This window comes from Moschus berezovskii, chromosome 26 (genome assembly GCF_049115385.1).
Source record: "Moschus berezovskii isolate FMDL1 chromosome 26, NW_MosBer_1.0, whole genome shotgun sequence".
NCBI classification, from domain to species: Eukaryota; Metazoa; Chordata; class Mammalia; order Artiodactyla; family Moschidae; genus Moschus; species Moschus berezovskii.
Genome location: NC_142485.1, coordinates 32,165,644 through 32,188,603, shown reverse-complemented (window position 1 = coordinate 32,188,603; position 22,960 = coordinate 32,165,644). Strand labels below are relative to the sequence as shown.

The window sequence follows — 22,960 nt, the reverse complement described above, 5'->3', positions numbered from 1 at the left end:
CTCACCTCTGTCATCTTACAAAAACGAAAGGAATCTGAAACCCTTTTTCACGTTTTCTGAAATACTTCCTGGTGCTGAGAAAAACCTTTTCTTTCTGAGAGTAGGGTTTCATAAAGAAAGACAAAAACCTGAAACATTCATCAGATCCCCTAGGCTAATTACCGCGTCTCCAAAGTTTTTATTCCTTTTAAATATGAACTCCTTAAAATGATTCGTTTAGAGATCAACATGATTAATCCTTCTCAGTCACTACAAATGTCAGTGGCGGGATTAAAGGATTTAGATGGCCATGTTTACTCAACCTTAAATTTCTGTACTTAAATACATGAGTTAAATAGCTCTAGTTTATCATTGTTTCATGTGAATGTTTTCCTCTTTAGTTCCCTCCTTTAGCTCCCCTGCCTAACTGATTGTTAACTAATTTTGGCTGTTAAGTAGGTAAGTGCCTCTTTCAGGCTTGGCAACCGACCTGCTTTGTAGATTACCTGCCAGAAGGTGTGAGTAGATAGACGTGGCTTATAGCCCTCCTCTGGACACAGTGGGGGTAATCCTCTCCCCCTGCCTCAGCCTTTATTGGTCTGGGGTCCTGAGCCCCAGATTACTGCTAAACTTGTATCCGGTTCCTTGCCACGTTGCCAATTTTGGATCCACATTGTGAGTCAACATGGTGCCGCTTCAGTCACAATTATTAAACACCTGCTGCTTCATGCCAAACCGCACACATATTTATACCAACACCTACTGCCTGATTATCAGATACCAGCAGATATGTTGTAGGCGTATTATCATTCATCGTTAGGTCTTGAGTTGTTCTAAAGAAATAATTACTAAGTGAAAAATAAAAAGCAAGTTCTTTTTCAGAACACTTTTGAGAAAAAAATTAAGTTTACAGTTATCGACCTCATTCCAAATGGTTGCTAATGTCAGAATTGCACTGTTTTATAGTTGGGAATCTAAATCCTTCATGGTACATGCTTAAGAAGATGCTCTTTCTTTGTAAGTCAGCAGACACACAACCTAATTTTTCTCCTTTGAGCCACTAAAGCTTCTCTTCAGCATCTGTATGTTTGTCCTCCACTGGAGGCTTCACAAATCTTATCTTCAAGAAAATGTGTGTTCTCTGGGGCCCTTCATGCTAATCCTGCTTTTCCCTGCTTGCAAATACACTAGGGGTTTTCCCTTCTCAGCGTCTCATCAAGTTCCCTGTCCAGTCTCAACTGCACACTTCCAGGGACAGAGGTGCCATTCACAGCTGAGTTGCAGATAAACACTGACAGAGTGGCCTGTCAGGGCTTCCATTAGACCCGTGTTCTGAGTAATAGATTGGGTTATAAACAGGCTGTGTCATGGTCATTTCCTCTGTCCCTAGAAATCCGAGGCTATCGTTACGTGTTCTAGATGTTAATATCTTATGAATAGGTGAATTGAGAAAGTGTTGAGTACCATTGAAGATATTTATGTTTTATAGTCAGTAAAATGGGGAGGGAAAGTTAAGATATTTAGTGGGATTTTAAGTTAATTTTTCAACTGTATTAATAGTTTTGGGTAGGGTTTTGTAAGTAAAGGTTTATACCCTCATTGAAATCTCTATTGCATGTTCAAGGATGGGTATTCTGTTCAAACAGTGACAAATTTAACATAAGGAAGCTTGGAGTGTCCCATAAAACATGCATTAGAACTCAAAGGGAAAAAAAGTTCCACGTGTTTGTTTTATTCTCTGATCTTAACAGTTTACAAACACAGCAAGGGAACTCCAGATAAGATGGTGGTGACTCAAGTCCACCTGTTTCAAATAACAAGTGTTTGTCCAATTTGTAAATTTGTGTTACGGCTCCACTTTTGAGGATGGTCGCTCCATATCTGAGAACAGATCATTCTGTCCAAACTGACAACAACCGAGGAAAATACTTAAAGACAGTTATAGGTTATTGTATCCCTGTGTATTACATTTATATTGATTCTTCTTTCCATTTCCTATGCTCAGTTTTGGGGCTTGTTCCTACAGGAAAAAAAAAAAAAATAGATGCTTATTCTCCTTTTAAAAAAGCCCATCTATGATGAAGGGAAGAATTGAAGTAAAAGAAAAACATTGCTCCCATATTTCTTACACAGTTTCATTTCTTTACAGTAAATGAGGAAGGATTTCTAAAACCCAGCTTCTCCAAGAAGAAGCTGATTAATTTCTAATTATTGAATAAGAGCTATTAAATAGAAAATCAAGAAAATATGTCTTTTTTAAGAAAATACTTTAATTTTTCTTTCTTGTAGTTAATATAAATTATCAGGCAAAGTAAAAATTCAAAACTATAAAATAGAAAATTACTGATTTCCTTCACAGCTCTTTCTGTATGACCCAACATCAAAGCTATACATCCCTTCTCACCTTCATTCGTGCTCCAAACCATACATATTTAATTTGTTGATTATCTTTCTTAGTTCCCAAAAATGGAATCATATTTATACACACTACTTTGCAACTTGTACTTTTTTACTTAAAATATATATAATGGGCTTCCCTCCCAGAACAGAAGACATAGGTCCAAACCCACTCTTTCTGCTAGCCACATAGTCTTCCATGAAAGGAATATATAACTTATTTAGCCATTCCCTTTCTGGTAAACATTCTAGTTATTTTAATTTTTGCAACAATGTCATAACACAAATTATTTATACATATATATTTAAGATTAGCTGATTTTATTTCTCTAGGATATAGTCTCAAAGGCAGACTTTATGAGCTAAAGAGTATTTTAACTTTAATAGAAAAATACATTTGAAAATTAAAGCAGTATATTAGAAGACAAAGAAAAAAATAATAGAATGAAGTAATAATGAATTTATGTAGCAGACCCACAGAATCCACTGCTTTTTAAGAGAACATGATGCTTGGTTCCAGTACAAATTTTATTCAGTTCAGTTCAGTTCAGTTCAGTTGCTCAGTCGTGTCCGAATCTCTGCGACCCCATGAATCACAGCACACCAGGCCTCCCTGTCCATCACCAACTCCCGGAGTTCACTCAAACTCATGTCCATCCAGTCGATGATGCCATCCAGCCATCTCATTCTCTGTCGTCCCCTTCTCCTCCTGCCCCCAACCTTTCCCAGCATCAGAGTCTTTTCCAGTGAGTCAACTCGTCGCATGAGGTGGCCAAAGTATTGCAGTTTCAGCTTTAGCATCAGTCCTTCCAATGAACACCCAGGATTGATCTCCTTTAGAATGGACTGGTTGGATCTCCTTGCAGTACAAGGGACTCTCAAGAGTCTTCTCCAGCACCACAATTCAAAAGCATCAATTCTTTGGCGATCATCTTTCTTCACAGTCCAACTCTCACATCCATACATGACCACGGGAAAAAACCATAGCCTTGACTAGACGGACCTTGGTTGGCAAAGTAATGTCTCTGCTTTTTAATATACTGTCTAGGTTGGTCATAACTTTCCTTCCAAGGAGCAAGCGTCTTTTAATTTCATGGCTGCAATCAGCATCTGAAGTTATTTTGGAGCCCCAAAAAATAAAGTCTGAAACTGCTTCCACTGTTTTTCCATCTATTTCTCATGAAGTGATGGGACCAGATGCCATGATCTTTGTTTTCTGAATGTTGAGCTTCAAGCCAACGTTTTCACTCTCCTCTTTCACTTTCCTCAAGAGGCTTTTGAGTTCCTCTTCACTTTCTGCCATAAGGGTGGTGTCATCTGCATATCTGAGGTTATTGATATTTCTCCCAGCAATCTTGATTCCAGCTTGTGCTTCTTCCAGCCCAGCGTTCCTCATGATGTACTCTGCATATAAGTTAAATAAGCAAGGTGACAATATACAGCCTTGACGTACTCCTTTTCCTATTTGGAAACAGTCTGTTGTTCCATGGCCACTTCTGACTGTTGCTTCCTACCTGCATACAGGTTTCTCAAGAGGCAGGTCAGGTGGTCTGCTATTCCCATCTCTTTCAGAATGTTCCACAGTTTATTGTGATCCACACAGTCAAAGGCTTTGGCATAGTCAATAAAGCAGAAATAGATGTTTTTCTGGAATTCTCTTACTTTCTCCATGATCCAGTAGATTCTGGCAATTTGATCTCTGGTGCCTCTGCCTTTTCTAAAACCTGCTTGAACATCTGGGAGTTCTCGGTTCACATATTGCTAAAGCCTAGCTTGGAGAATTTTGAGCATGACTTTACTAGCATGTGAGATGAGTGCAATTGTGTGGTAGTTTGAGCATTCTTTGGCATTGCCTTTCTTTGGGATTGGAATGAAGACTGACCTTTTCCAGTCCTGTGGCCACTGCTGCGTTTTCCAAATTTGCTGGCATATTGAGTGCAGCACTTTCACAGCATCATCTTTCAAGATTTGAAATAGCTCAACTGGAATTCCATCACCTCCACTAGCTTTGTTCGTAGTGATGCTTTGTAAGGCCCACTTGACTTCACATTCCAAGATGTCTGGAATTTTATTACCAATTTTATTACCAATGACCTATAGCCCACACTTGCAGTGTGGTATAAAAGAAAACCAACAGATAGTAACAAGTGTTGGTGAAGTTATATAGAAACCGGAACCCTCACACACTGGTGCTGTGACAGCAACATGGTGCTGCCACTGTGGAAAACAGTCTAGAAGTTCCTGAAAAGGTTAAACGTAGAACTACACGCAAGGTGACCAGCAATGCCTCTCATAGGCGTACACACAAGTAAAATGAAAACATGGTATTCCATAGTAGCATTTTCATAATAGCCAAAAAAATGGAAGCAGCTCAAATCTCCATTAACTGTTGAACCGAGAAAGAAAACGTGCTGTATCCATACAATGGGATATTGTTTGACCATGAGAAGGAGTGAGTACCGACACACTCTCTAATATGTGTGGATCTTGAAAACACTATGTTAAATGAAAACAGCCAGTTGCTAAAGTCTACATATTATAGGACCCCTTTTCTTTGAAATGCCTAGAATAGCCACTTCTGTAGTGAGAGCAAGTGTTTTAGTGCTTGCCTCGGGCTGGAGGGAGTGGCGGGGTAAGAGGAGAAATAAGTGACTGATAATTGGTACAAAGGGTGATAAAAATATTATGAAATTGATTGTGATGATATTTGCACACCACCGTGTGCTTACTAAAAACTGTTGACTTTACATAGGTTTGTTGTACGGTTTGTGAGTTAGTATCTCAATAAAGCAGTTTTGGAAACAAGAACAAGCAGGTGAAAGAGAGAAAAGGGACAACTCTAGACATTTGAGCATCTAGACATAAGCAGGGAGAGAATACACGAGTTCCCAAGTTAGGCCACCCTACCCCGGGTTCTGCAGTCACCACAGATGACTGAGGCTAGCTCCTCATGTAGAGTTGTTTTCTTGTAACTCACTCAGACACAGCAGATGTCTTAGCTATTGATGACCATCCCTGCATTGCAGCTTTGAAAAATCCCTTCTTGGGCTTCCCTGGTGGCTCAATGGTAAAGAATCTGCCTGCCAATGCAAGAAACATGGGTTCGATCCCTGGCCCAGGAAGATCCCACACTCCACAGAACAACTAAGCCCATGCACCCCAACTATTGAGCCTGTGCTCTAGAGTCCAGGGGCTGCAACTGCTAATGCCTGGATGCCTAGATCATATGCTCGGCAGCAACAGAAGCCAGCGCCGTGCGAAGCCTGTGCACCACAGCTAGAGAGGAGCCTTCACTCACCACAACTAGAGAAAAGCCCGCTTCACAACAAAAACCCAGCAGTCAAAAATAAATAAATAAGTGAATACATTTTTTTAAAAAAGAAAAACCCCTTCTTGCTCAGATTAGGTTATAGACACCATGTCAGAAAAAGGCCATTTTGCAAGCCGCTGTTCTTTTATTAAGAGATGCCTATGCTTGGTGCCAGCCTCATAGAAGGGCTATGTTTTCACATAGTCCTTTCTACTTTGTCACATGCCCTCACTCATTTTTCAAAATGTGAACCTTTTTTTTAATGATGCAACTTGCCTGGACTGTTTATTCAGTTTTTCTTTTATAGATTTTTCAAATTTATGAGTGTCATAAAACAAAAATGCCTAATCTAGTCCAAGCTAACCTTGCCTTTTAATCACAAGAAATTTCATCCTCAGGTACACTTTATTCTTGCTGCAATTTATTATTTTGGGACTGTTTCAAATTGTAATGGGAAACTCTGTGGTTGGCCTTGCTGATCAAGGTTATCAAAATTCAATGTGCAGGAGATAAATACTGATTTCATCAGACTCAGCCAAAAAGAATTAATATAAAGACTCAGAGGGCAAAGAAAGAAATTAAAGTAATGGTATTAGAACCATTGCAAAGAACACAATCTGAAAAAACAAAAAAGCATGGAAAATAAGAATAAAGGTATCCTCATTTCCTTTAGGTTATTTGAAGCCAAAGATGACTTTAAGCAAGATGGTCGTGTTTTCAGTCTGGTTCCAGAGCATCTTTGCTGCCTTTCTCGGCCTGTCTCTTTCCACTTCTCCACACTGACTTAAAGTCTTTCCTGAACAACTGCACCGGAGCCCCAGACTCCCAGCTCCATGGTACCTCAGCCAACTGCCTCTTATCCCAATCAGGAATCCTTCCCTTCCTCCATCTTCCTTCTGTTTGTCGAAAGTGGCTGTGCTTTCCATTAGTATATCCCATCTTGCTAAACATTGCTCACCTGCAGGAAAAAAATATAATAGCTTAGTTTATTCTAACTTAATACTAGAACTCCCCAGATACATTCACATTAAAATGAGGGATCCTACAAGCAAGACTCCTTAACCAAAAGGAGAATCAACAATAATGGAATTTGAAGCACTGGGTACAAGGAGTTTTGATTGAAGGAAAAGCCAACTTTGGTGGTGATGTGGCTCTTCTAAAATTATTTGAAAGCAATCCTCTCCCTCCCCTCAAATTATACATTTCTCTATCATTATTACATTTGTCCAGATGTTTATTTTTTGTCACTTTTCATTCTGCTCCCCTTTATGCTGGTCTCATTTACTAAGTAAAGCATCACTTTTACATATTTAAAATTTTTAATTTTTAGAATTTTTTAAATTGAATGAAAAATTCTTTGATTCCATAATGCTTGACAGTTTTTCAAAAGAGTGACATATATAATTCCACAATAACCCTTTTTGTCCCCACTTCCTTATGTTGTCCCTCCCTTCTTTCCGTCTCCCCACTGGCAACCACTAGATTGTATTCTGTAGCGGTGAATCTGCTGCTTTATTGCTTTACTCACCAGTTTGTTGAATTTTGTAGATTCCACATATGATATCATACAGTATTTGTCTTTCTCTGTTTGACTTATTTCACTTAGCATAATGCCCGTCGAGTCCATCCATGTTGCTCCATATGGCAAAATTTCATTCTTTTTTATGGTTGAATATTATTCCATTGCATATATATGTATATGTGTCTCTCTCTCTATATATATATACTGCAACTTCTTTAATCATTGATCTGTTAATGGACACTTAGGTTGCTTCATACTTTGGCAGTTGTAAATACGTTGCTATGAACATTGAGATGCATGTATACTTTTTAATTAGTATTTTTTTCTTAATATATACCCAGGAGTAGAATTGCTGGGTCATATGGAGTTCTATTCGTCATTTTTTGAGAAATCTCTGTATTGTTTTCCACAGTGGCTGCGCCAGTTTACGTTCCCACCAACAATATAGGAGAGGCTTTTTTTCCCTCCCACATCCTAACATTTGTTATTTGTGTTATTTGTGATGATAACCATTCTGACAGGTTGGGGTGGTATCTCATTGTAGTTTTGGTTTGCATTTCCCTGATGTTTAGCAAGGTTAAACATCTTTGGCCATCTGCATTTCCTCGTTGTAAAAAAATGACTATTCAGTTCTTCTACCCATTTTTAAATCAGGTTGTTGTTTTTTTGATGTCAAATTGATGAGCTGTTTATATATGTTGGAAATTAATTCCTTATTGGTCATATCATTTGTGAGGAACTTCTCCCATTCATTAGTTTGTCTTTGTTTTGTGGATGGATTCCTTTGCTCTACAAAAGCGTAAAAAGCATGTCTTAAACCAAGTCATGACAGCCCTGAAAGATGAAGAAATGGAGTGGTAAATGATTAAGCCCATAAGTGGCTTAAACTTAGGTTCATTGGATTTCAAGTTCAGTGTTCTTTCCCAAGAAAGCAAAAGCAGACTTAATTTAGTAAGGAATCTAACACCTTACTTTCTAACTTACATTTCAGAAACAGCCCTTAAGAATTTGAATCATTGCTAGACATTGGTTTCAAAGGTTTGGATGTTTAAGGAGTTTGGGATGCACATATCAATTCATAGGGATGATGCCCTAGATATTTATCTGCAAAGTGAACTGTGTTTGTATACCCAGATAACAAATAATCAAGATTGCCATTTTCTGCTTCCCTTCACTCCACAGATTTTTGCATCAAGATGGCAATAGTGTGAAAAGTCAGTAATGTGGGGAATTTTTCAAGTTACATTTCAGAGATTAGAAACAGTTCTCACTGTCTTTTAACTTGTCTCTGATTTTTATTCTCCAATGTGGGAACCTCCTACAGGAAAGATGCACAGGATCTTATCATTCATTCTCACACTTGAAAAATTATTTTGGAGACTCAACATGTTTGATGGTGATGTTTAACTGTCTTACACCCTTTCCTCCCTCTCCATTTTCAAGGTGATAGAGGAGGAATGGATAAGCTCTTTCACATTACCCATCCATTACATTCCTTTAACTCTCCATGACATTGACCTTTTTTGGATTTACTTTCATAAGTACAGTCCACACTAACTCTTTGAAAAATACTGGCCATACTGCGTCTTACCTCATTAAACTTGCCCACTTTCTCACTGTTCAATAGGTTCTTATTCCCTCCTCTTTATTTTTGCTGTTTTCTTTTTGACATACTTTTTGGTGCATATACGTATTCATGTCTCTCTGAGATAATTTGTACCTAATTGTAGCAACAGATTTTCATTATTTATGAGTGTCATTGTCAAAATCCATTTGGAAGTCTGACCGAGATGAGGCAGATTCCTCCTTCTGATCTGACCGTGGCCATAAAGCAGTGAACCACTGTGCTTAAAACGGTCTGAGTGCTGGAGGGTGCTAATATTTTTACAAGCAAATATTTACTATCATGTGCATTATGTTTGATTCATTTCCTAGAAGAGTCCAGACATTATTTTATTACAAATAATTTATGACACACTCTTTTAAAAAATGTAACGTATCTTATTTCTCATACCAGCCAATTAACTTTAAAGTGTTCGTGGATAGGTAAGAGAGGGGAGTGGGAAAATGAAAAGGCTGAGTAAAATAAATGCTTAATATTCTTAAAAGGTTGGTATTATAGGGTAGCATTGAAATCAGTCTTGGTATACTATTATTCTTTACCTGTATTTTGATTCTAGTTGGTATCTAAATCTCAGATTCTACCTTGCCAATGCGGCAGGCAATAGAAGGCCCATACATATACATCCTCTAAGCAAACAGTTTTCTCTCTCTTCTCACCCCTGGTATCATAAAACATAGGTGAAATTTCAAGAGTAAACACAGGATTGGAAAAGCCATTAATAATGGCAGTCATTTTAAAGTGTCACCTAATTTAAACACTTTTGCTTTAAGTTATTGCAGTGTCATGAGTTTTATTATGCTCAATTTATTAGTGAAAACCTTCAGGGTTCACAACCATTTATTTTTCAGGGAACTTGATTTTATCATTAATTTTTAAATATATAATACTCCTACTTTATTTTTTAGAGTGCACTTTATTTGCATGAATTGGTTTACTTTGATCAATACAGATGTTTCTAGGTGTTTATTAAAGCAGAAGTCAGATGTCTGCACATTTTCAAGACTTTACACTCCAAAAGTTAGTGTATGTTTGCACACAAAAACACAATATTTTTATTGGTTGTTAAGTGGAAAAGTATAATAAAGACTGCCCAAATCTTTGTTTCTAATTAGCAGGTAGCTTATTCTAGAGGGCAATCTTTTCTTTTCCTAAGGGGTGACTTCTAGGTGGAAACATCCTAATGTTTGGGATAAGAGCTAGAACCAGGGAAATACTTCTGACAGTTTCTATTAATGATAACTAGGCTTTCTCTGGGTTGAGTTTTCATGGTCTGGACCACTTTTCCTGCCCAGCATTCTGGAGGTGCTTATGGGCTGAAATAAGGAGCTCTGAGCGGGGGTGGGTGGAAAGTCAGAGGTGGAGCCCCCCTCACATTCACCCCTCCCCTAACTGGACCTTACTAGATCACATGTCATGTGAAGCTAATGCCAATATGTAGTGCTGAGAGCGCAAAAATCTGGATGCTTAAGTGTTTATTTTAGGGAGATTTTGTTTAAGAAAATAAAATCTAAAACGAAATGTATACTCACTGGTTGTTATCTTTTCTTCCCCTCTAATTAGGACAAAATTTTACCCTAAGGCAGTTAGGCGTTTGTGAACCAGCAACTCGAAGAGGACTGGCATTTTGTGCGGAAATGGGGCTCCCCCACAGAGGTTACTCGATCAGTGCAGGGTCAGACGCTGATACTGAGAATGAAGCAGTGATGTCCCCAGAGCATGCCATGAGACTGTGGGGCCGGGGGGTCAAGTCAGGCCGCAGCTCCTGCCTGTCGAGCCGGTCCAACTCAGCGCTCACCCTGACAGATACGGAGCACGAGAACAAATCCGACAGTGAAACCGGTAAGTTCCTTTCCGTCTCTGGCTTTACAAGTTGGTGTTCGATGCTCCTGTCGGTTTTGGTTGACTGGAGGAATGGCTTTCTTTCTTCTTCTCTTCTTTCCTTCTCTTTTTTTCTTCTTCTTTTCTTTGCATTGCAACACAGTAGCACTCAAAAAATGTCCTTCAATATTGCATTATTTTTCCTAGGGAAAAAAAAGTCAACATTCGACATCAGAGTGTTAAGTTGTGTTATGCAAGCATTCTCTGTTGTGTTAGCTATAGTGTTGAAAAACAGTCTAATCATGTACAGAAGAAAAAAAAAAAGGTTGGCTTTGACTTATCTTGAACCATGTCACCTGTTATCCTCCATGGAGTAGCAGAGCAAATGGTGATAAAATTTACCCCAGAGCCAGCTTGTAATCAGAGATGTCTTTGTAGATTCCTCTTAAAAATATCTCAAAGAAGTTCCAAAATCTCAGAATGGATGAGTGAGCACACAGAATGGTTTATTAACAGGGCTCAAGTGATTGAAGAACAAATTTGATCATGCTTTTAACTTACTGGTTGATGAGAGCAATTGAAATCTTGATGAAGAGAAGGGAGTGTGGTCTTTGATGTGCTTTGGAGACTGGATTACTCTGCAATTAAACCCATGCACAAAAATTGGAGTTTTCGGATATCCAAATAGCAGCTTTACATACTTTAAGAAAAATATCTTTATAAATTATTTTGGTCTTTCCCTGTTGCCAATGCAAAATGATAAAGAAGCAGTTAGTCATGCAATAATAGATTTAAAAGGAAATTTAATTTTTAGTCAGCGCAGCTTCTAGAAAAAATTGGAGCATCAGCACCAATGCACCAGACAACAAAATGACATTTCTTCTTTAACATTTAATATTAACAGTGCATTTGCTGCTTTAACCTGGTTATTAATGTTGTGTGTATATGATGCATCAAAAAGCAAAGAGAAAATTAAAATGGAAGAAATGCATGACATGTGAAAACAAAGATGGTGTTTTACCAGTGGTATTTCATTTTTATTTTTTATGGAGCAACTTTGTCAGCTTTGTTTTGTGATAGGAAAACAGGTCCATTGTCAGCGCTCAGTCTCAGCCAGGTCAATGAGGGGGTAGCTAGTGCATCATACTGTTTGTTACTTGTTTTCTTACTATTAGAAAAAAATATCCTTTAAACCAATGAAAACAATATCTTGTGGAGAATATTTTAGTGCATAAAAACAAAGTCATAATCTATTAATAATGAAACTCATATATTCATTTTGGAAGTGTGAGTTATTGGTGGAGGCTAGCTTCATCCCAACCCAAAATAGGAAACAAGGACAGTTCTGCTCAACGCAACGAGTCTTAGACTCTGACTGCGGTGTTTACCTGAACCAAACTGTCCACCTCAGTGAAACCTGGGTTTATACCACTTTCCACTGTGGATTCAGGAGTCACTCACCTTAAGTAAGTAAGATTTGGCTTAAACTTTGTTTCCTGTCCATCTGTATCTTCACATAACCCTCTTCAAGCAATTTTAGGTACTGTGGTTATATTCAAATACATGATTTGATGTTTGATTTTCCTAAAATACGCGTCAGATTTTGTGATGGTTTCAGAAAAGAGCAGAGGAGAATGCAGGAGGACAGTGCAAATCAGTTTTGATTCGCTGCATCATGGGCCGTTCATCTGCATATCCACTGAGTATCGTCCCACGTTGGGTCAGCTTGCCACACACAACTTATGAGGCGTCTCTGTCTCTTATAGCAAGTATATCTTGTTACTGTGTCTGTATTGCTAAAAGATAATTTAATTGTTATTATTTTTTTAATTGTATGTCTGCTAAATTGGTCACACAATGAATTCCCAAACACACGCCATTTTGTTCTTTTCAGAAAACACAAAACTTAGAAATTTTTCCACCTTTCGTTAACTAACAGTGTCTATTATCCAAATGATTGGAGGGGGGAAGCCTGTTGAGTTTCTCACTGCCCCCTCCCTCTGCACGGATTATTTTGAACTAGGGGAGGAACTTGTGGCCCCAGGAATCTCTGTCCCTGTTGTGATATAAAGGCAAGAATGAACATTAGACTTATCTGTCTCCACTTGGCCATTCTGAACCAGAACGAAGAGAGACACGGGCAGGGGTCAAGGGCCTTGCCTTGAGATTCAGAACATTTGGTAGCATTTGTTGAGAGTAAATAGGTCAGTCAAGAGTATAAAGTGTCAAAAACAATGTGTGTTGAGCTGGGCAAGTGATGACTTCAACTTATGTTTACTCTTTCCCCAAGGTTTGGCTGGGGTTGTTTTTTTAAACAACACTTTGATGGTCTAAGAACTCCCAGTGAGTCAGGTTGGGGAAGGAAATAAAAGAAGAAATAAAATAGATATGACCTCTTATTGAACACTGGATCTTTCATAGATTTCATATGTGTTCTGTAGGAACATTTCAGATCATTTATTCTGAATTTTCAATGATTGGTCAGAAAGAGCAACGTTGCATTACGATCCATTACATTAAGATTGGGGGAACATAATCTACTGATATTTAGCATACCTAATCATTTGGAATTTTGGAATTAAATGAGAATATTGAGGCTTTTTTTTCTGATATAAAAAAGCTTTTTGTTAGGCTGGGTTATGTAAAATCTAAAATTTGTAATCATACCCAAAGTCTTCTAACATCTTTTTAAACAATATCCTCAGCACCTTTACAGATTTTTACTATTATTACTGCTTCTGGTCAAATATTTGGCTTCCCTGGTGGCTCAGATGGTAAAAACTCTGCCTGCAATGCTGGAGACCTAGGTTTGATACCAGGGTTGGGAAGATCCCCTGGAGGAGAGCCTGGCAACCCACTCCAGTATCCTTGCCTGTAGAATCCCCATGGACAGAGGAACTGGGTGGGCTACAGTCCATGGGGTCACAAAGAGTCAAATATTTCTAACATAGACTTTCTAAAATAATTCATTTTGGCGTTCTTAGTTGCTCTCACTCTGAAAGGTTATTGATTTTCCAGCTGTATTTTCCTTTGACTTCCAATTATTTAAATTTTCTAGTTGTATTCACTTTTGTGTGAGCTTGCAGTATGTCCTAAGAAGCCCTGTTGTATCACTATAAGTTGAAACAAGAAGGATGTGCATAAAATAACTGACCAAAGTGAAACTAACTTAGAAACCATACACTGTCTTATTTCTCCCCTCAGTTTAGAAGGGGAGTTTGGGTTGACTCTTTTCATCATTTGAAGTTGACTGTGAATAAGGCTGTTTTCCCCAGAAAACAAAATAGTATTCAACATTTGTGAAATCATGTAAGCCAAGTGACTAATATTCTAGTTATAACTTCAAAGAAAAGTTTAGTCACTAAAAGGGATTAGATTTCATTTATTTATTGATAAATAGGCCAACAGTTCAAGTTAAGAAGGCACTGGGACTGCTGTGAGGCTAATGAAATTTTGATGGCCTGAGCGTCCCATGGGAGTCAAGGAACACTCGGACTATGTCACATGTCTCCATGTTAGCAGAGATTCTAAACAAGTGATAAAATAGATTCTTTTGCAAAGCTAACTCTTCACCAACCATGAGGAGTTGAAGTTAAAAAGCATTTTGAGAAAAAAAAATTGTTAAGTAGAATGAATTTCATATCAAATTCCAAATGTTAATATTGTTCCAAATTAAGGACATGGGAGAAGACCTTTCTTAACACATATTGACAACTTTCTGAGTCAACCGCCATGCTCCAGGGCAAATAATGGAGGGTCAGTGGTTTGTGACCACCTATAAATAGTGGTTCTAGTAAGCTGTTGAGAGGTTACCAACTAAATGTGATGAGATGCTGTAATCAAAGGGAAAATTGCCAGTATGTTCTGGATGGTTCGAGGCATCTTTCTGTCTCTGATGGATTGTTAAAAGACCCCTGACTGAATGCCCACTCTCCAGCCTTGCAAGTAATCTGATTTAAATTCCAAATATCTATTTAAATGTCAGGAACAAAGGACTTTTTTTTCTCCCCAAACATCAAGCTTTAAGCTTTAAAAATGTTTTATTTGTGCATCTTTTCCCAGAAGATGACTAGCATGCATTCAATGTTATTATCCTTTGTCAGCCAGCAGCTCAGTACTATGAAAAATGCCTTGTTTCAGAAGCACAGTGCACAGGGTGTTGATCCTCTCATTGAGCCCCTAAGACGGTTTCCTCTTGAGACACCCAGAGCTCAAGCTCCCAACTTCCCCCATCTCTGCCTGACCGCTTGGTCAGCTGTATGGCTGGCACCAGAGATGTGGAGGTCTTTACCTCCTTCTGCCTGTCTCTGCAACCTCTTATGCCTCTTGGAAAGTGATGACCTTTGACATTAGGCAGACCAAGAGGAGCTGGCTCTCTTCTATCTTGTTGTGACTGGGAAACTTGAGAGCCTTCATTGAGAGCAATAGATGAGGAGGTGTTATTGAGGGCAGACTTCCTGGGTTGGTATTGGCTCCCAGCTGTGTGACTTTGGGCAAGTGACTTAACCTTTCTGTAGTATACAGAAATCACCGATGGCATACAGTCCTTATAAGGCTGTTGTGAGGATTAAATAGACTCTCGAATAGGCAATGCTTAGAATGACAGTGCCTGGTGTCAAGTGAGTTCCAAATAAGGGGTGGGGGGATACTCTTTCTGTTAATTGTAAATGGTGGAAAATTATATCTCCTTACTAAGTGTGGAGATTAAGTTAGGTCAACAGTATCAATTACCTACACAGTTTGGGCCCAGAGTCAATGTCCCCTCCCTCTTTTCCATCCTCCCTTTGTCTGCATTAGTCGAGTATCTGTGCATTTGGTGAAATGAGGGAGAAAGAATGGTCTCCTCCAGAAGGGGCACTGCCAATTTGCATAGCCTGGAATCTCTGTCACCATTTATTGACTCTCTTATTTTTCTCTAAAATCTCACATACTTTTTAATTCACTGTAATTAAATGAACGAACTTTAAGTGGGGCTGATAATTAGTCTGATGGCTGTAGACTTCAAAGAGACCAGCCTGTTCCTTCCCCTTCTGGTCAAAGGAAATTTCAAAAGTGGTGCTTCCCTCCAAGGCATGTCACTTAGACAGCCAGTCAATTAAAAGGAGATTCAAGTGATGCTCATCAGTTCACATAATAAAGTAAATCATTCCTAGAAGACTTTATTTCTCACCTGGGATCTTAGCAATTTACCTGTGGTAGGACCTCACTTTTGCCACAATGATTGTGCAGTTACTAAAGTATCCAGGGATGATGTGGCTAATAATAAGGGTAGGGCATTATTGTGCAATATTTTTAGGTGTAATAGAGATTTGATTTGCTGGACTAAAACACTTTAAAAACCAAGGTACTTGTGCTTTTAAATAGTATTTTTGAAGTCTGCTTTCTGTATGGATGTGTGTGTGTGGTCAGTCGTGTCCAACTCTATGTGTTCCCATGGACTGTAGCCCACCAGGCTCCTATGTCCATGAATTATCTAGGCAAGAATACTGGAGTGTGTTGCAGTTTCCTCCTCCAGGGGATCGTCTTGACCCAGGGATCAAACTGACATCTCCTTTACCATCCATTACCACTGCACCATCTTTATGGATAGATAGATTCTAAAAGTTGAGCTACTGTACTTAAAAAAAAAAAAAAAGATATCCCCCTTAAACCAATGTGACAAACTGTTGCAATGATGTTTACATCACTCTCACAACAGAGTGCTTTATTTTGCAATCCAGATTACGTTGTTGGGAAAAATGTGTTCTATGAAAAAGTGTTCCTTGTTGTTGGGCATCACTTAGTTGTGTCCAACTCTTTTGTGATCCCATGGACTGCAGCCCACAGGCTCCTCTGTCCATGGGATTTTTCCAGGCAAGAATACCTGGAATGGGTTACCAGTCCCTTCTTCAGGGCATCTTCTAGACCCAGGCCTCGAACCTGCATCTCTTGTGTCTCCTGCATTGGCAAGGAATATCCCCGAAAAAGTGGGTAAGGAGGTTTTTTCCTCTGAGCAACTGAATATATGTGAGAGAAGAGAAATGGAAGGATTTGTAACTATTCTATCACCAATTAAGACCTAAAATAGTTCGGGAGAAACTGCTAGTGACCTTGGAGTGCCCTGTTATGTCATATACTTGTAATGCTTCTAGCCACCACACAGGTGTCATTTCTCTCCTGGCTCTTTTTACAGAAGGAGAATATTTGAGTTTTCCACAAATAATTTGAAGAGAAGTGTATAATTTTACCTAACTAGCCTAATTTCATTCCTTCAACTTGATCTTTATCAACTCTCAGCCTAATTTGAAAATTGATTGCAAGAATAAATGTGTCTCTTTTGCTGTCTCATATATAGGGTTATCATTTGCATCTTTCTATATTCCATATATATGCGTTAGTATACTGTATTGGTGTTTTTCTTTCTGGCTTACTTCACTCTGTATAATAGGCTCCAGTTTCATCTACCTCATTAGAACTGATTCAAATGCATTCTTTTTAATGGCTGAGTAATACTCCATTGTGTATATGTACCAAAGCTTTCTTATCCATTCGTCTGCAGATGGACATCTAGGTTGCTTCCATGTCCTGGCTATTATAAACAGTGCTGCAGTGAACATTGGATACGAGACAGCAAAAGAGACACAGATGTATAGAACAGTCTTTGGAACTCTGTGGGAGAGGGTGAGGGTGGGATGATTTGGGAGAATGGCATTAAAACATGTATGTTGTCATATGTGAAACAAATCACCAGTTCAGGGTCGATGCATGTTACAGGATGCTCGGGGCTGGTGTGCAGGGATGACCCAGAGGGAGGATAAAGGGAGGAGGGAGGTGGGAGGGGGGTTCAGGAAGGGGAACTCATGTACACCCGGGGCTGATTCATGTCAATGTATGGCAAAACCAACCAATATAATATTGTAAAATAATTAGCCTCCAATAAAAAAAAAAAAGAATAAATGTGGAATTCCACTGCTGTGAGAAATAAATTTCACGAGATTCTACCACACATACTGAACCATAACTTGAATATAAATTCCATCTTGGGCCCTCTTCTGGCATATAATGGTCAATTCTAGCATGTTTACTGTTGTAAATTATAATTTATGTTTTAGGTGCTCTGGGATGTCAAAAATAGCAAAAGTAATATGTTGCATGCTTACTAAATCAAGGTCAGAATGAAAATGCGGCTTTGCAAAGTACAAATAGTTTCCAATATATAAAAATAATTACATCACCGTGATGTGTGTGTGTTTATAGTTTAAAACAGCAACTTATACCATTCTTTAAGCAAAAGCTTCTATATTTCATTTGGGATGAAATATATTCACTTCATGGATATGTTACAAGTCACTTAAGCACAGTAAGTGATGATTTAAATAAATTTTTTAAAAAATTTAGTACTATGAAACTAGAATTAAGAATATCATGAAGTCCACAACCATGGTTGTTATCACTTAAGTATTTACATACATTTATATTTTCTATTCTAAGAGGATTTTGGAATTCTTGACAGTTTGCTCTTCTTCACAAAAATACTGCCATTTCTACAAAACAACTTGCATTTTAAGTATTTTTGTTCAAAGTATATAGAATATATGCTTTTTCTGTTTAAAAGCCTAATGTTCTTTTAATTGTGGAGTTGAAATCAAAAGAAAGCATACCAACACATATCAAAACTGATGATGTATGCTGTTTTAATTTTTGAATGTGTTTTGATATCCTTGAAAAATCACAGCAGTAGCAGTAAAATTGTTTTAATTAATGAATTGAATAGCAGCAAATGCTGAATCAGGTTTATTGATGTAATTATCACTGAAATAGAAAAGATAAGTGTTAAAGCCATAGAACCTTAGTTTATTTACCATTTCAAGGGTATTCAAGTGTTTGAAGAGGAACTAACTGATTTTGGGGGTGTGTTATTTATAGAATATTCTTCTCAGGTCATAATAATTCTGTTAATGAACATCACATCCACATACAAGTTTAAATGTGAAAAATCTACATTATTTACTAAATAGCTTGAATGAGGGTTTCACTGTATTGGAATTTTCTTCTCTTTATCATTTGACTTGAGATAGTTTTCCATAATGATTAGATTGTAAGCTAAATGTAAAAGCTTTTTGAATTCATATTAAAATAGATACAAATGCATATAACCTTGAGAAAGGAACAATTTAAAATGTCTTATGAATTGTACCTTGACTGTAAACATTAAGTCACACAGAAGCTGAAAAGTGAATAAAGTTGGGACATGACTTTTTGAATTGATTTCTTACTTAGTATAGCAACTACATTTTCATTCAATGAGTAGTCAATGTTAGGTATTGTACCAGGGGCTGGGGGGAAGAAATGAGTAAGATATAGTCTCTGATTGTAAAAATTCACAGGCTGGTTGGGCAAATAGGCAAGTAAATATTGCATTGTGATTTTAATGTGTTAAGTAATACTACAGCACAGAGTGCAGAGTTGATGTCAGCATAGAGCAGATTCTTGCCACGGAGGTAGGAGAGGTAGCAGAGGAAAAATGGTTTCATAAAGGAGGAAGGAAGTAGCATTGGTTGTTGTTGTTGCCGCCCAGTTCAGTCGTCCAACTCGGCGACCCCATGGACTGCAGCACCCCAGGCCTCCCTGTCCCTCACCATCTCCTGAAGTTTACCCAAGTTCATGTCCGTTGCATCGGTGATGCCGTCCAGCCATTTCATCCTCTGACACGCTCTTCTCCTTCTGCCCTCTATCTTTCCCAGCATCAGGGACTTTTCCTATGAGTCGGCTGTTGGCATCAGATGACCAAAATACTGGTGCACGGGCTCAAAGGGTGTGCAAAAATGCAAGATGTAGACAAAGCAACGAAGGAGAGGGTGTAAAATCCCCGTGAGCTGTTGCAAGAGTGGCAGGCTGTTTGGTGCCTGGAACACAGGTTGTGTGTGATGAGCGATGAGTGGTCTACAGATAGCCCCAGACCAGACTGCAGAACACCTTCAATGGTCATGCTAAGGAATTTGTCCTTTTTCTGTAGGTAATGGGAGTCTCTGAAAATTTTTCATGCAAAGGAATATTACAGTCATATTTACCATTTACAGAGTACCTTGAAAGCTGTGTAGGCTGTTGGCTGTATTTCCCACAAAGGGAGTAAGTTCTGTAGGGCCATGGCCCTGTTCAGCCTTGTGTCTCTCTACTCCCCTCATGCAGTGCCTGACCCTGGAGCCAGAACTGTGGCTGAACAGCTCCATAATTGGAGGTCAAACTTGAGAGGAAACTAGCCAATCAGGTGGTGTTATAATTAGCAAAGTGAGAAAATACAAATGTTTGAACCAAGAATTGGAAAGGAAAGGGAGACATTAAAATTCGACAGAAGGAAAACTTGATTAACTCTGCATTGGGGTTAGGGAAGAAGACGACGTTTAAAAGACTCTCTAACATGGAAGTGATGGTGTAAATACAAGTAGGAGCTTAAAGCATATTGTTTAATAAAGTCAGTCATTCAGACAAGGCCAGGTTGTATTTGAGGGGTCTGTGGGACATCAAAATTCAGAATAGATTAAGCAATTATATATATCTATGTGCTTTACTGGTAGCTCAGATGGTGAAGAATCTGCCTGTAGATGCAGGGTTCATTTCCAGGGTCAGGAAGATCCTCTGGAGGAGGGCATGGCTACCCACTCCAGTATTCTTGCCTGGAGAATTCCATGGGCAGAGGAGTCCGGCAGCCTACAGTCCATGTGGTTGCAAAAAGTCAGATATGACTGAGTGACTAATACCTTCACTTTTCATATATATAAGATTCAGTTAGATTTCGTTCAGAAATATTTACCTTGTGATCTGTACAATTGCAGTGAAAGCCATGGGGCATAATCAAACCTTTCCCCAAAAGCAGATAAAATGAGAAAAGAAGAGGAATGAAGATATAATACTGAGGTCACCAACATTTAACATAAAGTTATAGAAGAAGCACCAAGGAAAGAAACAAAGAGGGACTTTCCATAGAGACAAAAGGAAGTATCAGTTCACGGAGACCACAGAGGCAGGAAATGATTAGCAGTCAGACATTTCCGGAAGTGTAGGAAGTGAAGGACTACGAGCATAGCAGCAATAGCCTGTGGATCGCACGGGGGATGTGACTTTCTGAGTAGTGCGTGTGGTCACCAAGTGGCAGTGGGTGGGGAGAGGAACAGAAGCTGTGGCACCAGCAAGTGCAGATTTTTCTCTCCAAACCTGAACTAAGGAAAGTTAGGTGTAACTCCTGGGGAACACAAGGGCAGGGATAGTTTTATATTGGAGGACATTTCAGGGTCTTTCCTAGGACATGGAAGGGGTGATATTATAAGGAGAAGATCGAAGTGAAGATTAAAGGGGAAACGAGGTCTGGCCTCTGAGGGGTCAGGAGCAGAGAGATCTTGGAGTAGAAACTTAGGTAACTGAATTGCTCAACACTTTTCATCTTCCAAGGTACTTTTCATCTTACAGTTTTGTGCATATCAGTAGCTTAGAGTTTGCTGTAGGAGAGATATACTCTTAAAAGGTACCTTTCTGGGACTTCCCTGCTGGCCCAATGGTTAAGATTTCACCTTCCAATGGGGGTGTGGGTTGGATCCCTGGTCAGCGAGCCAAGATACCTTGTGCCTCCTGAACCAAAATATTAAATAGAAGAAGCAGCAGCAATATTGTAACAAGTTTAATGAAGACTTTAAAAATGATCCACGTCAATAAAAAACTTAAAAAATAAATACAAGGTACATTTGTATCTACACTCATTAAAGTCATAGCAAATATCCAGGCCGTGTAGGAAAAATCGATGATATTCGATGGAGTTAAAAGTTCATGTCATCAAAAGGTTTTGGGGAAAGTACATTTTTATTCAAAATTGACATTTTGTTTAAAATAGCTTTATAAAACTATTAAATATAGCACATCTAGAATTCAATGAAAAACAGATAATTATCAATTCTGGATCCTGAAATAACAGGATTGTTCTCAGTACGGGACTCCCCCTACAGACACATAGATAACTTCTTATATCCTTTCCTTGATCATTGATTATTATGTGTGTGTATATGATCTATATAAAATATATAGATATATAATAAAATAGACATATAGATACATAAAATGAAAGTAAAAGTCACTCAGTCATGTCTGACTCTTTGTGACCCCATGTACTATATAATTCATGGAATTCTCCAGGCCAGAATACTGGAGTAGGTAGATTCCCTTCTCCAGGGGGTCTTGCCAACCCAGGAATCAAACCCAGGTCTCCCACATTGCAGGCAGATTCTTTACCAGCTGAGTCACCAGGGAAGCCCAATATATAAAAGTAGATATGATAAATAAAAAAATAGATATATATTTATAAATGGATCGTACACACACCTGTATACATACATATGTGTGTTTGTATCATCTTTGCCCCATGGTTTAAAGTACTAGCTTAAAAATAAGTATTGGGATTTCCCTACCAGTTCAGTGATTAAGAATCCAAGTTTCTACCACAGGGAGCACAAGTTTGAGACCTCATTGAAGAAGTAGGATCCCACAGGTAGGGCAGTGTGGCCAAAAAAATTAAAAAATAAGTCTTTGCACCTTGGTAACTCCTGCATGGTTTTGCACTAGCTATACTGTCTTTTTGCTTAAAAACAAAATGCATATTTACCAACATAAAATTATACAACCAGATTTGATTATTAGCAAACACTCGAGGAATTACCCAACATTCATTTTTTAAAAATACACAAAAGAGAGTAAAAAAACAGACCACAAGTGACATGTCTGAGAAATAGAAATAGGCTATAAAAAGCCAGAATGGTAGTTATTATTTGCTTATGCATGTTTACATATGGAAAACTCTGACTTTGTGAAATGATTATTCAGACTAAACTGAATAATTGATTTGCTTTAACTAGTTAATATCAAAGTAATCAGTCGGAAGTAGGCTTGCTCTTCCAACTGGTTTTTATAGAAGAGTTAAAGTTCACAAAGAGAAATCTTAAAATTTTGACATACAGCAGCTGGAGATTCCTGGGGGACTGGAAAGTGTTTGAATGAAATGTCAGTTGCTACAGAAAACAAGTATAAAACATTCCCTTATAGTGGACTGTGTCTCATTTCCTGTGAGTAGAGCACCATTGTCTAGACTGTACAAAATGTGCTTAAAGGTAACAAATTGTTTAAATGAACCTATTTAGGAAGTTTAAAGACTTAAGATAATCATTAGAATTTTTTAAGCATTTAATCATTATTTGTATTGTATGGTATCAATAACACAAGTAAAATGATAGGTGATGATAGAAATAATAAAAATGGAACTTTAAACCAATTTTAAGTACAAAATATTATG

The 22,960-nt window shown here is 38.3% G+C and overlaps 1 protein-coding gene across 5 annotated transcripts in view; it reads left to right on the top strand.

Annotated features, from left to right (window-relative positions):
- The window catches only part of TENM3 (teneurin transmembrane protein 3), a 654,366-nt gene that overhangs the window by 190,991 nt on the left and 440,415 nt on the right, over window positions 1-22,960 (top strand). For all 5 annotated transcript variants that reach the window (XM_088832605.1, XM_055416368.2, XM_055416366.2 and 2 more), the window contains exon 3: window positions 10,393-10,671. In XM_088832605.1, the coding sequence (XP_088688731.1) occupies window positions 10,393-10,671 (279 nt within the window). The remainder of the gene's footprint in view (window positions 1-10,392; window positions 10,672-22,960) is intronic.